Source organism: Drosophila persimilis, unplaced genomic scaffold (assembly GCF_003286085.1).
Source record: "Drosophila persimilis strain 14011-0111.01,24,50 unplaced genomic scaffold, DperRS2 tig00000735-arrow-arrow-pilon, whole genome shotgun sequence".
Lineage (NCBI taxonomy): Eukaryota > Metazoa > Arthropoda > Insecta > Diptera > Drosophilidae > Drosophila > Drosophila persimilis.
In genome coordinates, this window is record NW_020825346.1 from 415,300 (window position 1) to 433,255 (window position 17,956).

The 17,956-nt window shown below is 47.4% G+C and overlaps 2 protein-coding genes across 2 annotated transcripts; one reads left to right on the forward strand and one right to left on the reverse strand.

Moving 5' to 3' along the window:
• The first annotated feature begins 1,356 nt into the window (after positions 1-1,356).
• LOC6599255 (protein mab-21-like) lies at positions 1,357-5,019 on the forward strand. Its single transcript, XM_002024245.2, has 3 exons — positions 1,357-2,343; positions 3,149-3,702; positions 3,783-5,019. The coding sequence occupies exons 1-3, from the start codon at positions 2,141-2,143 to the stop codon at positions 4,130-4,132; spliced, it is 1,107 nt and encodes a 368-aa protein (XP_002024281.1). The 5' UTR covers positions 1,357-2,140; the 3' UTR covers positions 4,133-5,019.
• Positions 5,020-12,965: 7,946 nt separating this feature from the next.
• LOC6599257 (pancreatic triacylglycerol lipase) lies at positions 12,966-16,188 on the reverse strand. Its single transcript, XM_002024247.2, has 3 exons — positions 15,576-16,188; positions 13,796-14,700; positions 12,966-13,719 (listed from the first exon to the last, which is right to left on the reverse strand). The coding sequence occupies exons 1-3, from the start codon at positions 15,691-15,693 to the stop codon at positions 13,102-13,104; spliced, it is 1,641 nt and encodes a 546-aa protein (XP_002024283.1). The 5' UTR covers positions 15,694-16,188; the 3' UTR covers positions 12,966-13,101.
• Between the last annotated feature and the right edge of the window lie 1,768 nt (positions 16,189-17,956).

Consider the following 17,956-nt stretch of genomic DNA (forward strand, 5'->3'; position numbering starts at 1 on the left):
GAGTCGAAAGAAAGCTTACAGAAAGTAACCTTAGGTCCATCCCATATCCCTTCATACACAATCAATGTACATGTATGCCCATATACATATATATCCAATGTATATGGGAGCCTGAAAATGGCGCTGGTCGAAGGAATGGAATAGAGGAAGGAATGGATGGAGGAGTTTGGGGTACGAGGTACGAGGTACGGTACGGGTATGGTGCGAGTGGAGTGGAGTGGAGTGGATGGAAGTTGCTTGCTTGGAACGCTGTCAAAAATTGCCAACTGGCACATTAATCCACGCGACATATTTATGAGTGTAAATGTATCTGTGGCGGCGGCCCTGGCTCTGAGCTCCGGGGCTCTCTGTCTGCCGCCTCTGTGCCTTTGCCTGTGCCTGTGCCTGTGTATCCGTGAGATATAAAGATATCGCTGCTGCTGCTGCTGCTGTGGTTGTCGGGGAACATGGACGAGGGTTGCTCTTTGCTAAATGAGTGCACATTTCAGATAAATTATTGCACACAGCTCTCGTATGCGACGGCAACAGCCAAACCAAAATGTATTTAACAAATTAAATTTACACACAAACACAAATACAGAAACAGACACAGATACACCGTAACACCGTAACACCGACAGCTCTCACAGATACAACAGATACAGCCCCAAAGCTGCACAGAGAGAGAGAGAGAGAGAGAAAGAGAGAGAGCGGAAGCAGCAAAACATCAAAGAGCTCGCCGCAGCGTGGCAGGCAGCAGCATGCCGTCGGGGTCCGCACTGTGGGCGGAGCTTGTGCCGCCGCGTCCAGGGCCAATGCACGAGTAGCGCTCTCACAGATACTCACACAGACACACAGGCACACACACGCGCACCGCCACCGAGTGAGAGAGAGAGATACTAATACACAGATACACAGTGCCTGGAGGCGGCGGGCGGCATGTGATTTGTATTTATTTTTTTTTTTTATTATATTTTGCTTGTTGAAGTTTGTTTTTACTGCTGCAGATACAGATACGCCGGCTGTAGAGACTGATACAGATACAGATACAGTATCTCGCATCGATTTTTGGGGCTCTGAGCGCTGGAATGCATGGCACGAGACAGAGAAACACTGACGCGACGCCTGTCACGTGACAGCCTGACATGTATCTGTTGCTGTTGGTGTAGTTTGAGATGTATCTGTGAGTGGTGCTGCTGCAGCTGTGTCTGTGGCCCATTCATGCGAACGAGATGGCGGCCGCATTCGTTAGATACAATGCAACGCCACACTCACGCACACAGCAATGCAGGCGCTGCACTTTCAGCGCTTTATCTGCCCCGAAGCTGTAAATATCCGCGAGATTTACAACGCCAGCAAGCAGCCAGCGACGTCGACAGCGTCGCGTATCTTTTCGTGCGAGTCGGTATCGGAATCGGGGAATGGCAGCGGCAACGACTACGACTACGGGCACTCGCATCGCTCTGTGGAATCGTTGCCAGAGAGGCATTCGATACGAAAACGACTCGCTTAACGCATCCGTATGCGGCTAATTCGCTAGCAAACACAGATACAGTATCCCCGCACATCCAATAAGACAACAAAAACTCTCATAAGCGGAGTCCCTGCTACTGCCCATATGCAGATACCGATACAAGTGCAAATACAGATACAGATACCAGTACGGGTACGAGCACGAGGACAGGTCCAGGCACAGACACAGACACTACCAAAGCTGGCGATTGTCGTGCTCCACTTGTGCCCATTGTTGCCGCTCTCCGGCTGTCACCGTAACTCACAATTGAATTGTTCCTTTGTTCTGTCCGCATCCGCATTAGCATCCGCACCAGCAACAGCAACAGCACCAGCACCAGAGCAGCACCAGCACCAGAACCGCCGCCATACGATCCTGATCAGAGATTCAGCAGATCAATCCATAGGCACAGCTCCAGCTCCAGCTCCAGCTCCAACAGCAACTCCAACTTCGACTCCCGCTCCGGGTTGAACTGACCGAGAGACCTGCCTGCTCCCGAATTTCGCATAATTGGCTAAAAGTCACTTGCCGACGTTCGTTGCTTTTCTTTGAAGTTGGCCGCCAGACGGAGCGTCGCCAGAGCCAGGTCAGAGCTACGACACCGCTGCTTCAAGGGAGAGGGAGAGAACAAAAGACAGCTCCTCCATCATGCTGGTGCCGCCGGATATGTTGGTCGCACAGACGCGCATGATCTACCAGATGAATCGCTACTGTGCCGAGCGTGTCCAGGCCCGCATGTTCAAGACCTCGACAGCCATACGGGAGATCTGCAAGATTGTCCAGGATATACTCAAGGAGGTGGAGCTGCAGGAGCCGCGCTTCATCTCGAGTCTCGTCGAGTGTAATGGCAGGTAAGAGTAAGAGTGCATATTCGTACACTGAAACTGGTGACCCCGACCATTGAGCATTTGTTCATGTCATACAGTAGGTAAATCCCCAACATAACCCTTTTAGGGTGTGAGATAGTTAGCTATTCAGGAATACTAAAAAATTAATAAAAAGGGACTGTATAAAATGACTAAAGTATCTAAATTTGACGTTTAATTGGTGACCCCGAATATCAATCGATGGCAGGACAAATTACAGTGTATCAAAGTAGCATAGCATGCCCCAATTCTCTTAAGTGGTGACCCCGATCAATCAATTAACTGCCATATAAAGTTTCGCGAATAAGCAATCCTGAATTTAATAAGCTAAATCCTAAACAAATTAAAAGTTGACCAATAAACTGCTCATCTGGATAAATCAATATACATAAATTCCTAAAGTGGTGACCCCGATCAATAGATTGATCTCCAACTCAAGCATCCCCGCATCGAAGCGGAGCAATGAATCAGTACGGAGTGGGAAAGAGGAGCTTGCACAGTGACTGACGGACACTGCACGAGCATGACTTGACAGTTAACTGACAATGACGATGCACGATGCATGTAATGATGCGACTCTACTCTGCAGTGGCCCCGGGCGCAGCGGACCGAGCAGTAGCAGCAGCAGGAGGAGGACAGTGCGATGACAGTCAATCCGGTCACCGGAATTACGCAGAACCAGTGTCGATTCAATGGGTCTGCGGTTGTGGCTCTTGCCACCCATATCTCCAATTCTCTCTCTCTCTCTCACTATTTCTCTGTTTCTCTCTGACTTTCTCGGGCTGTCTAGGTTCGAGGGCGTTGAGGTCATCTCGCCGAATGAGTTTGAAATTGTGCTGTTCCTCAACCAGATGGGCGTCTTCAACTTTGTGGACGACGGCACCCTGCCCGGCTGTGCGGTGCTGAAGCTAAGCGATGGCCGCAAGCGCTCCATGTCGCTGTGGGTGGAGTTCATCACGGCCTCCGGGTATCTATCGTCGCGGAAGATCCGCTCCCGATTCCAGACGCTGGTGGCGCAGGCCTGCGACAAGAGCATGTACCGGGACATGGTCAAGATCATTGGCGACACCACGGAGGTGAAACTGAGGATCAGGGAGCGCTATGTGGTGCAGATCACGCCGGCGTTCAAGTGCTCCGGTATCTGGCCACGCTCGGCGGCCCACTGGCCCATGCCGCACATCCCCTGGCCGCATCCGAATATCGTGGCCGAGGTGAAGACGGAGGGATTCGATCTGCTCTCCAAGGACAGTGCCGCCATGCAGAACAAGAACAACAATGCGGCCAGCATGGAGGGGGATGCCTGGGTGCTGAGCTTCTACGAGGCCGAGAACCGTCTGCTGCAAGGTGAGGGCGAGCTTTTCCAGATCCATTCCAAATGATATACCGATACATACGGTTCTCTTTCTCCCCTCTCTAACATAAAGGTGGCTGCCGCCGCCGCTGCCTGAGCATTTTGAAGACGCTGCGTGACCGGCACTTGGAGCTACCCGGCAGCCCGATCAGCGCCTATCACCTGAAAAATCTGCTCCTCTACGAGTGCGAGAAGCATCCGCGGGACTACGAGTGGGACGAGAGCTGCATTGCCGACCGCATCAATGGCATCTTCCTGCAGCTGATCTCCTGTCTGCAATACCGCCGATGTCCCCATTACTTTCTGCCCAGCCTGGACATGTTCAAGGGCAAGTCGCCCAGTGCCCTGGAGCAGGCGGCCAAGCAGGTCTGGCGCTTGACCAGAGAGATGCTGACCAATGCCAATGCCTTTGAGAAGTTGTAAATGGGTGTTCAGGCAGCCAGGCAGGCAGGCCGGCAGGCAGGCAGGGTCTCAGGTCTCCGAGTCTGGTGTCGTGTGAGTGCTCGAGTCAGTGTGCGAGTGAGTGTCGTCGAGTGGGTACTCGGTAAAGGTGCTAAATTTTCATTGTCGCTGCGATTGCAGTGCCGAGATGATCTGAGATAAGGCCTACAGTGAGAGCTGCCTCCCTCCATCCCAATTCCAATTCCAATCCACATCCCATCCCATCCCATTCGCGGCTGCCATTTTGTATCTGTGCCATGAGTGTATCTGTATCTGCATCTGTATCTGTATCTGTATGTGTGTGTGTGTGTGTGTGCGTCGAAGGCGAAGTGTTAATGCAGAGATGCGAGATAAGTCCACTCCCCATTCGACTCCTTGCCATTGCCAGTGCCCATCCAGGCATGCCCGGCTTAGCCTGCGAATATTGTTTTTAATAACTCGAACATCCTTTGTTCCCCGTCTGGCTTTCCGTCTGTCCACCCGGGTAGGCAAACAATGTGGCTGGCAAAAGGAACATTTGGCCAGGCGGCTCCTTTTACAGCGCATCAGCACAACGGAACGGAGTGCGGAGTGCGGAGTGTGTGTGCAGAGGTGTGTGAGGAGTACTCAATGAAGTATACGATTGTTCTTCTTTAGTATGCCGATCATAGATCAAAGCAATCCAGCATAAATATCAAACAACAACAAAACAACGGAAGAAACTGAAGATGAGGATAGAGAGTTCCACATCCATTGATCGTTCCAAGTTCAACTTAACATTGTTCTATTCTCCTATTCCTACCATGTCTATATCTATACGGATTCGTCCAACGCATAACACTTATAAAGATTATCCACAGTTTAATATATAGTAATACATAGATTGCTTAAGTGAGAAAAATATGCTTGAATAAATTCAAGAATAGCCAAAGGCACTTACGGATCCTAACAATATACTGCGTTGGGATCTATTTGCGGGAAATAAGAGCGACCTGAGATGGGGATAAGGGCAGACATTGATTGTTATTCTCAGAGCCACTTCCTAATACAGATCGGGCTGATTAGATCCTTTACATTTTAGTACATTTCAGGGTAACTAAGCCCATTCGATCGCTGACAAGTCCCAGAAGGATTCACATCCTTTCGGCTCTCATTAGGGAAGTCAGGCAGTGTTGCTGTTTGGGGTCTGGTTGGTGAGTTAATGTTATGATTATTGGCATTGGCGGATATTTATTTGCAGCTCTTAGCCGGCGTATCGCGTATCTGTATCTGCGCACTCACCGATGTATCTGTCTCCAAGAAAATGCAGCTGCATCAGCCTCCACATCCACATCCACATCCAGATCTCAGCTCCAGCGACAACTGAGCATCATTTTTATTACCCTTATTTATGGTTATGTGATTTGCCGGAGAAGGCCCGAAAAGAGTAGTTTGTCTGCTTTGTTCTGCGGTTCCTTTTGTCCACCGTGTCGGGGCGGGAGGCGGGTGGCGGGTAGCGGGAGGGCGAAAACTTTCAGCGAATGTAATCGATATTTTCCCCGAGAGTCGGACAAAAGGTGCTCCGCTCCGCTCCGCACCGCAGCGGTTCTGTCTGTAATGGAAAGTACGAGAAAATAATCAACGTCAGCACAAAAGGCAGAGCCACACAGCATAATGCGATAGTCAAAATAACAAATTATGCCGAAGCACGCAGGGATCATGTTACCCGGTCGCAGTCTCTCTTCAGGACCAGAACCAGAACCAGCACCGTCTCTCCAGCTCCAGCTCCCTCTCTCTCTCGGACTCAAGGCATCATTCCACCCTGAGTGGGTGGGTGGCAGTTCCTAGGCTTTCCTATGCCTGGGAAAAGCATCATCAGGTGACCGAATCGGTTCGCTGCGCACTTTGCCGCCAGCGCCAGCGCCACGGCACGTGACTGGCTCTGGCACGCGGGGAGGCGAATTCGGAATGGGGAATGGAAAAACCAGATGGAGTTGGAGATGGACCATGTGCACGCAGACAGACCCTGATAAGGCACGATTCCCATTGGCACCACAACCAGGCCGCACCGGGGATCCCAGGGAGAGCAGTTTGTTTTGACAAATTATATTTGGAATGCAATTAAAATGGAGGAGGGGGCTACCAGTACCAGTACCAGTATCAGAATCAGGAAGCAGCACCTGCCCAGGCTCAATCCTCAATCCTCAATCCCCAAACCCAAGCCCTCTCCTCATTTGGATGGGCTGTCACAACTTTGGCCAAAGCCACACAAAAAATGTTGTCGCCTGTCGCCCTTTTCTTGTTCATTGTTCGCCCCTTTGATTTGATACCCTGCTTCAATGATGGGTATATCCAAATATGATGCGATTAGGAATAACTTTTTCAGCAAATGCCAGCAAATGTTGCTGCTCTCGAGAACGAATGATGCTGGATATCCCATGGTCGATGGACTCGACCACTCCACCACGCCCAGGTAATGTGGAAGTTTTCGGTTTTTCTTGTTGACATTTATGTGCACCCTTCCTCCCCAGCAGCTCCCTTCAGATCCCTGTCCATGGCCGTGGGCGGTGACAAGAGAGAGGCTTACGATTGCGTCTCGTTGTCGTCGGCAGGGTCGGCTCGTTCTCGTTCTCGGCCACGTCCTCGTCCTCGTCCTTTCTGACTCCTTTTGTTGGCCGCTGGATCTGGATGTGGTTTTCTTTGTTTTAATTGTTTACTAATGATATTTAAATTAGTGCTCTAAATGACCCCGGGCTCGGTTCCTGCTCGCCAGCTCCCCCTTCATTCACCTTTGTTCCTGTTGTGCTGTTCGCATTTTGACATTTCATTTGTTTAGATCTACCATCTCCCAGCGGGGGTTGCACAAACTACCGAGAACTGAAAATTCTAAATGGAGTACAGAGGACCAGAATGGGACACCACAAAGGCCCCCCACCCCCACAATCAATGGACAGAGGAGAAAATTTGTATAATTTTGTTGAATTTTATGATTACTGATCATTTTGATCAGAAGGAAAAGGTATAAAGGCATATCTATAGGAACAATATATGTCAATTTTTGATTCAGACGCCAGCCGAGTGGATCTGCCCATGTCCTTCCGTTTCTATCCTTTAGTCGTAATGTTCTTTCGATTTGAAGGTAGGTTAGAAGATTATAAGTCTTTCTTATTGAAAGAATATACATCAAATCGAGCTAACGTACATAATCATTCATAGTATAGTAATTGCAGGGAGGTCTATTAGTAGGTGCAATTCCAAACAACCTTTTAAAATCAATCTTCGGGCTGTTCGGATCTGAACAATCTGTACATGTAGCTACTTATCATTGGAAAGTGCGACGACTGCTATCGCTGCTCATTCACTCAGGAGATTAATATGACAACTGGACTGGCATTTTTTTTTACAATTCATTTTAAGTATCATTCAATCGTTCAGTTTATGACAGCCAGCCACTCATGCATACTGCTCGTACTCGCATGAAATACTCATTTAATGGCTAGTATAAGTATTTCCGCTTATCACTTGCATTTATCGAATTGGCCAGTCAATTGCACCCACAATCACAGTCGTTGAATCAATCATGACCCTCGGAATTATTCACTCAATTGCTTGTTCATAATTTTGATACCTTCGGCTGAACGTTTATGCAGAGTGTCATTTTAACAATCCTTGAAAAACTTTTCGAACAATTGGTAGATTTTTAAAAGTCTAAAGGATCTTCTGAAGGGCTTTTTTATTTACATATTTCAAATAGAAGACAAATCTTTTACATAATTTAGCTATTCATTTAATCTTTCTTTCTTTCAAATGTGAATCTAGATATAATCTAGCTGCATCCTTCATAAAACCAGAGATCTAAGAGTTTCATTCAATTTCGATGGACTGCTCCAGTATCTAGAACCATCCCGATTAATCGTTGCTATGCGGATCAGCTACTCTGGCGGTTCTAGCGATTCCACAGCCATCATCTTCCCACTTCTGGGCACTTTTCCTGGGCATAATTATGTCGTCATTATCAAAAACACGTGGTGCAATTTAACAACATCACTAAAGGGGCAGGGCAGGGCAGGCATCGGCATCGGCATCCTCCGGTGCTGGGAATCCATGGGGATGGATGGATGGATGGGGAGCGCACACGCCACAAATTATGAATATCAGAAAAATGCACAAGATGAATGGCACAGGAAAATGCTTTCCCAAAAGGGAATGAATGCTGTGCGGAAGGAGGGGGCGAATCTGGGGGAGTGGGAAATTAGTTTTCCACGCATCGCCAGCAAACACAATGGAGCATCGCAGTGGGTGAGCAAGGGCGTACGGTGGGGAGGGGAAAACGGAACGGAACGGCACGGCACCTACATGTGATAATTTAGAGCAGATTGTCGCCTCCTCGGAGCGGGGAATGGCTGAGAGAGAGAGAGAGAGAGAGAGAGCTGGAGAGAATACTAGAGTGGAGTCGTCGTCGTATTTTTGGATGGACATTTGCATTCAATTACGGCAGCTGTGAGCCGGCCCTGATTTATATTTATGCACGCGTCTCTCTGACGTCCCATAAAGGAAACCAAACCCCAAAATGCTGCCACAGCGCCAGGAGATGGAGGTGAAAGATCGGTGCCAGAGCAGGGGAAAACGGAATGAATCCCCGGCAAAGAGTTGACGCTGCCTGCGCTCAATCATAATTATGTGATTTGTTTGCGACATTGGCGCGGGCGACTAATTAAACGGCGGAGTGGCGGAGTGGCGGAGCGGATGAGTGGGTGGAAAATAGATGGCGGGGATGGAAGGGTTAGGAACGGAGTCTGCCACAGGAGAGGAGAGAGGACCATGTTGACGTATTGTCGCTGATGTTGCCCCGTCTGGAATTATGACATTTTGATTTGAGTTCCATTTGATGTCCCTCAGCCGCCGCCCGCTCTGGCGTCTGATTTATGCGGAGCTGATGGATGGCAGAGGAGAACGGGCTGGTGGCGGGGTAATGGAGAAGGAAGCGGAGTGGAGTGGAGTAAAGGCGAAGGTGAACTAATTAAGAGGCGGACTGGTACTGGTACTGGCGCTGGGGAACGGGTTGCAGCTGCAAGCAATTGGGGAGGCACTTAGGCCATTACCAAATGACAAACAATTTGTATTGTGGCTTCTGTAGTAGCCCCCCATTCCCACTCCCATTCCCATACCTATAACCATACCCATACCCATCATCCTCATTCGTGCAGCATGCAACAAGTGACAGAGAATGACATTCGGTGGCAACTGTGTGTGAGGGAGAGCCCCAGAAAGAGATCTCTGGGAACACACTTGGACTGAGAGTTATCCCAAATCGATTAACATTATTAATGAATGCATATCATGGGAATACATTGGGGAGAGGGAGACGCAGAGAAGACTCTGTGTAGTGAGAGAGAGAGAGAGAGACAGAGGGACAGGTGGGGCAACGGAAAGTTCAGAACATGAAAACGTTTTCAAACAATTTCAATTTCCAAGAAACGAAATGAACTCCCAGCGAAACATTGTCAACATGATCATCAACTGTCTCTGCCTCTCTCAGAGTCCGACTCCGATTCCGATTGCGACTCCAATCCCAGCTCCGAGTCTCTGTCTCTGTCAACATATTTATGGGCCAACATTGGAGGCAGCGACTGGCCTGGGGGGCTGGGGGCTTGCGACTGGGGCTGTGGCTGTGGCTGTGTCATTGGAATGTCCAAATGTTCCATAATAAAACAAAGACCACAACAACACCAAATACAATCAGAAACGAAAGCAGAAACCGAAACCGAAGCCGAAACAGAACCAAAAGGTAAAGGCAAAGGCAAAGGCAAGCCCGGGTTGAAAACGAGTCAAATCAATGCAGATAATATCAATTATATGTAAAAGATACACATGCATGCGATAGATACATTCGGTGCGATAAGCATTTAAAATATTAACATCCACAAACAACAAACACAACGACAGCGAAACGATGCGATGCGAAGCGAAACGAAGGATCTCTGACATGGAATTTATGCCTGCCCCTCTGCTTAATTCATTAGAAACTCTGAGCCACAGATGATTTGAGTTATAGGTAGCTCCACGGCAAGATTACTTGGATACCTGGTCTGAAACTGGCACTGGCCCCGCCGGAATGGGTATGCCCCGGTGATCGTATCTAGTCATTGCACGAGGAAATCAACCAGCCATTAAATTTCCCATCTTTCTTCTTTGCACCCATCCATGGTTTCCCGAAGTGGTTTTATCAACATATAAATACAAAAAATAGGGCCAGATTAGGGGAAGCTCAAGGATATCTCTCTTTCCTAACAACATTCAGTACTCGCTACTCCTCTCAAGTACTAATAATTTCTTTTCAATTTTTATATTTAATTTAAGTTAAGACCTGACTACAATAATGAATAATGGCGCTCTCTGGCGGTGTTCCCAGTGCCAAACAGTGTTCCCACAGCAGAGACACACACCCAGCCGTCGCCCCTTCAGTGCATAACCTTGCTAAGTTGCGCCCCTACAGGGTGATTTTACTTTTGGGTATTTTTTGAGGTCAAAATTGAACCGACGGTATATTTACGGTATACAATATACCATTGTCATTTGGTCAATTTCATCAATCATTTAAAATTCATGTTCAACGTTATATAGAAATCCAATAAAAGCAATTATTTAAATTAAGCCAATCAAGTAGAAATTTGATTCATCAATCGTATAAAATTATGTGCGTATGGCTAAATGTTCTATATAGCTGGGAATATTCGACGAAAGATCAAAAACGAGGAATATTTCGAGGTTTTTTTTGGGATTTTTCGGTACTTTTCATTTCATATTTCGTCGACAGGTGGCGTACAAGAGGAAAATCCTGTGCAGAGTGGAAGGGGTGGGCAGCCGGACAGAGATTGCCCCCCTCCCCTCGTACTTAATACGCCGGATCCGAGCTATAATCATGGCCGGGAGCTCAGATTCGACCTGGAGACGAGACTCTGGATGGCAACAAGTGTCAGGTACTGGTAGGCAGCTAGGACTACGTGTACTGGAGCGACTGGAGCACCGGGGACTTTGATCAGACGGGCCAGAGCCGCACCCACGCCTCGTGGCCTGAATCCCCATCAGCTACAACAGACTAAAGAATAGCCCTTGCTTCCATGCATATCCCGCAGGTGAACAAAATTGCCGCCTAGAGGGATTTGTGTACTGGCTGAACGACAAGACCGGCCTGGAGAGGATCACTGTCAACTTCTGTCAAAGTTCAGTGACATCCGGGCCGTGTGGAGACCGGATGCGAAAGTGCTGCGCAATCACACGTATCTGCACAGTCGCACAAAGTGTTTCCACATCTGCATGGCCAGTGGGGTGTGACACTCCCCTCCCCAGCGCCAAGGCTCTCGTTTGCGATGTCCACGATGAGGCCGAAGCTGCAAGCGGCAAGGAGAGTTTTAGTGTCCGATCAAAAAGGTGAGTGGAAAGACGCGATATCTGCCCAAATTCATAAACTTACAATATCCTACTCCACCTTCCCACAGCTGTGCATATCGACCGCCCTGATCTGCGATGTCCGGGAACTTTGCCGATGGTGCAGACTGATGACAGTCCACCGTTGAGTCCCATTCCAACGCATACTTTAAGCAGTATCTTCACATTTTCAAAAGTATATTTAAGAACAAATGGTGTATAAAGAAATCCAATAAAAGCAAGTATTTAAAATAAAAACGTCAAGTAGAAAAGAGTTTCATTAATCGGATAAAATTATGTGGGCAGGGCTGAGGGTTCTATCTAGCTAGTAATATTCGACGGAATAATAAAAACGACGAATATAAACCTTGAATTCCTATATTTACGGTTGGTCGGTGCTCCCTATAAAAGCCTCATCTCGTTGTGTCGCCAGCATAGTCCGCCCAACGGGAACTACCATTTCAAATTTCTCAATTATGTTACTGAATTACAAGTTGGGGTTCCTCGTGGCTTTCCCCAGTCAGTTGGGCCGCCAGGATAGTCGGCCTGTTGCGATTCGAACAGGAATTGTATCCCTTTGACAATAGCCTGATGGGATTTTAATGTATTATCCCTTTTCTACTTTTTTTAGAATTTCTTTTTATACCCGATACTCAAAATGAGTATTGGGGTATATTATATTTGTGGTAAAAGAGTATGTGAGTAACGTCCAGAAGGAATCGTTTCCGACCCCATAAAGTATATATATTCTTGATCAGCATCAATAGCCGAGTCGATTGAGCCATGTCTGTCTGTCCGTCGACATGTCCGTCGACAGTCGAAAATCTGGGGCATCCACAAATCTCAGAGACTATTTAGGCTAGAGTAACCAAATTTGGTATCCGCACTTCTGTTAGATCTCACTATAAAACGTATATCTCAATATTTCGCCCCACCCCCTTCCGCCCACACAAAGAACGAAAATCTGTTGTATCAACAATATTGCACATTCGAGAAAACTAAAAACGCAGAATCATAGATAATGACCATATCTATCAGATTGCTAAATCTGGATCAGATCAGATAATTTTTATAGCCAAAAGGAACAAATCAATTTGCAGTGGCTACGCAGCGCCCGACGTCACGCTCAGACTGATTTTCTGTCTCTCTCGCACGCACTCTTTGTCGTGTCGTTTAATATTAGCCGCGTCTGCCGGAGGAGAGCCATACTGACTTAGTATCGGGTATAAATGTAGAGTGCGGTGTCCGCAGCAACTCACAACGTTCTCCCTCGTTTTGTTTGTATTCATAAAAACGTTCAATAGTTGTGTGCATATACACACATACATATGTATGTAAAATATTTTATCTTTTAAATTTATATATTTTATTTAAATTAAGACTTAACTAAAATTACACATTTAAATATTCAAAAAAAAAGAAAAATTATATTATATTACAAATAAATAATGGTGCTGTCTCCAGCGAATTCCTTTGTCGTTTTGTTTTTTGTTTGTGTTTTGTTGTTGTTAATTTCGCGAGCAATTAGAAAATACTATAATAAAATACCAACTGGTGTTCCCCCACTAGTCCTTGCAATAACTGGTGCGGAGCACGTTCTCAGCGCCGGATAGGATGGCCCCCTCATGCTGGGGACAGAGCTTCAGGTAGAGATCGCTGGACTCCATCGACTCGATGAGTATGTACTCCAGGTAGATGCGCGGTGAGGAGAGAATGCGCCAGGTGAGCGGATTGAGGATGCTCGTGGGGTACTCCCAGTAGACGGTGGCGTGGTCCGGCTCCTGCAGCTCTTTGCCGGGCACCAGCGCCTTGTACTCGTAGCCCGGCTCAAAGTACATGGCCTTGTGTGAGAATTTCATAAGCTCTGTGGTGGCCTTCTTCTTCCGGTCGTGCCCGGCTGCAGCTGCGGCTGCTGCTTCATGCAGGCGAATGGAGAGAATGCCCACCTCGCCGCCATGCAGAGTGCTCTCATCGTGGCTGGACACACGCACCGTGATGCGATAGTGGAGGCGGCAGAAGGGCTTACTGTCGCCGGTCGTCAGGTAGAAGACGCCCGGGGAGTCACCTTGTCTCAGCTCGCCCCGCTCCACCTGCTCCTGGTAATCCTCCTGGCTGTGGAAGCCCATGCGCAGGCACGTGTGGCCGGGATCATCGCAGCTGGTGCACTTGAACTCCTTGAAGCTCTGCGGAATAAGAGAGGAGATGAAGAGAGATTAGTAAGGCATGTGTCTGATATGAAATGCTTTGTGAGCCACTTACATCGAAGGAGTCGCAGGTGATGCCCATGAAAGGACACTGGGTGCCGATGCTCTCCGTGAAGAACTGCTGGCTCCGGATGTGATTGCAGCCGAGGAACTGTTGCATGGTGGTGAAAAGGGTCGCCTTACGATTGCTCTTCATCACGTCTTGCAGCTTCTTGTCGCAACCGGGATTGTCAAAGCCGCCGTTCGGGAAGAAATCGACATGACCCAGCCGCTGATTGATGCCGAGGCCACCCTTCATTAGAGGATTGGCATCGGTGTGAACGATATCTACGAAATGGGCATCCGTACGATCCAGCCGGACGATGGGATCGGTGTCCGTGAAGAGTGGTGCCGCCGGATCTAACCCCGTAATGCGTGCCACCTTCAGGCCAAAGTCTCGCTGCAGGTGATAGCCCGCATAGCCGGAGAGATGGGCTCCTAGCGAGTGGCCGATGATGTGCACGTTGTCCAGATTGGGCAGGCCCAGCTCCTCGTACAGCATGTGCACCACATGCGCCGTGATGGCACCCACCAGACGAATGTTGGCCACCGCCTGCACATACGGCGGACTGGCGCCGCCGCCCCAATCGATCGAAATGACAGCGGCCTCGCCCTCTGGCTCGTGCTTCAGCAGCGCCTTGGCCATGTCCAGCATCCACTGGATCTCGCCCGACTCCAGGTACCCGTGCACAAGCAGGTAGATCTTGCCCTTTCTATTAATGCCCATATTCTGTACACTGTCCGGATCGTTGAGGTCCAGATATTTGGGCTGATCGAGGGCACGACGTGTGTAGAGCGTAAAGTGGGGCTCGATCTCCGAGGGCTTCTGGGGATGAACATTGATCGAACGCGTCACCGTGTTCCACGGCCCGTTAATGGGAAAGCAGCCGTAGACCCCAAAGCACTTCACCTCGTTGATATCTGCAATACAAAATCGGATTGAGAATTATTGTAGACTGGGTCTTGATTTCTACGAGTACGAGTACGCGTGTGGTTCCCTGGCAGGTGTTCCGATAAGCTCTTTAATCTATTATAAATAGTAAATCAGTAACTACAAGACAACCTGCTGATCAGGCTGATGGTTCTTCGAAACAGATCATCAAAAAAGAATTCACTGATTCACCGATCCATGATTTCTGATTTCTGATTATTAATTTTGAAATTCCTATTCTTTCTATGCCTATCTTAACCTTCCCTCGACGGGGCCCACTGATGCATGCAACAACCGATGCCTCGGCCAGTCTTCCGCTCGGATGATCATTGTCGTCATTGCTTTGTATCTTTTTTATCGCGGACCTCGCGTCTGCTTCTATTTACTATAAGTACATCCATGCTGCTGCTTTCCGCTTTGTATCGGAAGTTTTCGATTAGATAGGCGTATCCACTCCGAGCCCATCCACTCCGCCCAGCCCTCTGCCACTGCGACTGCCTCTGCCTATGTGGCAATTATTCAAAAAGCCCCCATCGAATCAGCGCCCTTCCATTTGTTGCTAAGGCCCCAGACCGATAGAGATCTTTTTGCTGAAGAAGAGCTTTCCCTGGAGATCTGTGTTTTTGTAGAGCCAACAAGAAACCCACAAAAAAGCCAACGAGAAGAGGCCAAGAGACCACTTAGAGACCACTCCACCTCCTTTGCTGAGAGGTTGTTTATACATATGTATATTTGCGGTGGGGGAGGGGGGTGTTACTGTTTGGTTACTGGTTTTCTAAACCACTAAAAGTGTAATCGAGAGCTACTATTCTGGCAATGTTTCATGCTGTTTGCCATGGGGTTGGGGGATGTTGCAATCGCTTACCGCTTTTGGGGGCCGGTGGCAGGTCGATCAAAGTGTTGACTGCCGCTCGACTGGTGTGATTCGCCAGGTAGAGCATGGTCTGCAGCATCAGGCCGCCAGTGGTATTGGCCACATACATCGTGTGGTCCACTTAGGTGTCACTTCTTTAGTTATTCTGATGTAAGTACTGTTAATAGTTCTGTGGTTTCTTTTTGTTCTTATTGTCACTCTTCATGCATAATTCCTGAAGGGGCTTTGGGGGCACACACTCACACACACACACACGCAGACACAGTCGCAGTCACAAATCACTTGAACGCGCAGCCGACACTTGCACTGACTGGCACTCTGACTGTTCTATAATACTCGGATCCACTCGATATGGGCTTTGGATCGGTCCGATGGTTGCGTGCTTTCTTTAATATTTTGTTTGTCTTTAATTAAGTTAACGTTAATCTTATCGTCTGCTGTCCCTATTCCTCTCTGTGCCTGGCTGTCTGTCTGTCTGCCTGTCCACTCGAAGGAATGGCGGTTGCCGTTAGTTTTCTGCTTAGTTTGTGCTGTGTTGAGCTTTCGAGAACGGGTAACAATCCGTTACTCCAGTGCGATTGATTGTTTCGTTGTGGATCTCGCTGCAGCAATGAGCCGATCAGCCGCCACTCACGCAATTTTTATTCACCAAGCAAGCTCAAGACGAAGCCGAAGACGAACAGAAAACTGCAGCCGAACGGTTGTCTGAGTGCTTCGGAACGTAACTTTTCGGCAGAGCCAGAGAGAGAGAGAGAGAGTGAGAAAGGGAAGCGCGGCATTGAGTTTGCCGATAAGGGAGACAGGGGCCCCCAACCAACGCTTTTCTTGCACTGCACTATGGTCAAAAATACCAATTTTGTTGGCACAAAGTCCAATTTTGTATGCATATGCATTTACATATGTAAATATATTTTTAAAATTATATACTATAACATTATTTTTTTATTTTTAGTTTTCAATTTAATTACAAATATGATAATTTAAATATGTATTAAATATGTATGTAAATATGTATGTATGTAAATTAAATATGTATGCATATATGCATGTATGTTAGAGTATTTTGTTGTGTACTAAATGTTAGAATTGATATATGATATTATCATCATATGTAAAACTCGTTGAGACTAGCACGATAACATTTATTTAGGTTGGCACTTTAATTTTGATTCTGAAACGTAGATGTTAGATCTATAGACGTCATATCCCTGCTGTTTATTTAAGGATTTCATGTTAATATTTTCATAATTTTTTCGAAACCCGGCAGTAAAGATTACTAAAAGGGTAACCTCTATGCCGGTTTAGTCGATAAAAGTTTTGCTCTAGGAAACAGGATTACATTTCTTAGACTTTAGATGTAAAAAACAGACTCAAGAAAATATACAAAATCATAAGAAACTAATAATCGCCAATGATTTTGCATAATTGCCATATTTACAAGTTTCACTTAACAGCCACAACAGAAGGTAAAAAGGTGTGTCAATATTCATGAATAATTTTCGATGAGTCGAGCTTTAAAATTATATTGTACAAACTTAAAAAAAAAAATTTTTCTAAGAAAAAGTGTACTTTATGTTCAAATATCGGGCTCTTTGACCCATAGTTCAGTGTAAAGCGAGCTGGGATGCAAAGTACAAAAAATCTCTCCTCCCTCTCGGCCTCGGCCTCTGCATCGTCCATGTCCTCTCCCTCTCTGTCTGTGCGCTTGGTTGAATGGGATATGGGATGCACCTTCCCTGATAAAAAACAACAAAGCGACCGCAAAGAGTGCAAGAGAGAGATAAAGATAGAGAAGAGTTGTAGGGTCAGAAATAGAGACTTCCCAAAGATCAAAAGAGAGAGATAGAGAGCTGCGACTCGTAGTCTATCTCTGTCAATGCCAAATTTCGAATCTTTCGAGAAACTGTGTCAAGCAGCGCGACAGGCCTTCTCCCTCTGGCACTGTCCATTCAGGTGGTTTTGGTGGTGTCAATGTCTGGGCATCATTCCGTTGCTCCCATCCCATCCCCAATCTTATCAGCTCTAATCGGCATCTCCAGCGCCCAGAGATTCGCTTTCGACCGACGCCGTGCCGGGTCCAGAGTCCATGTGAAAAGGTGTTTACGGGTTTTTGATCGTTTGACATTTCACCAGGATTTCGATGCGACGATTGACGTCAATCGATCGATGGGGGCTCTCTGGAAGAGCGACGCCTCTTCTAGGAGCAGACGAAAGACAGACCAGACAGCGAAGACCGAAGGCCTCTGTGCCGTTATCAATATTCGTTTAATGTTCTCTGTGATTCCGCTTTACTTTTGTTTTTGTTTACGACTCATTCTACCCCATAGGGGTAGCCTATCCCATCATTTATTTATAGAGCTGTTTCAATAATA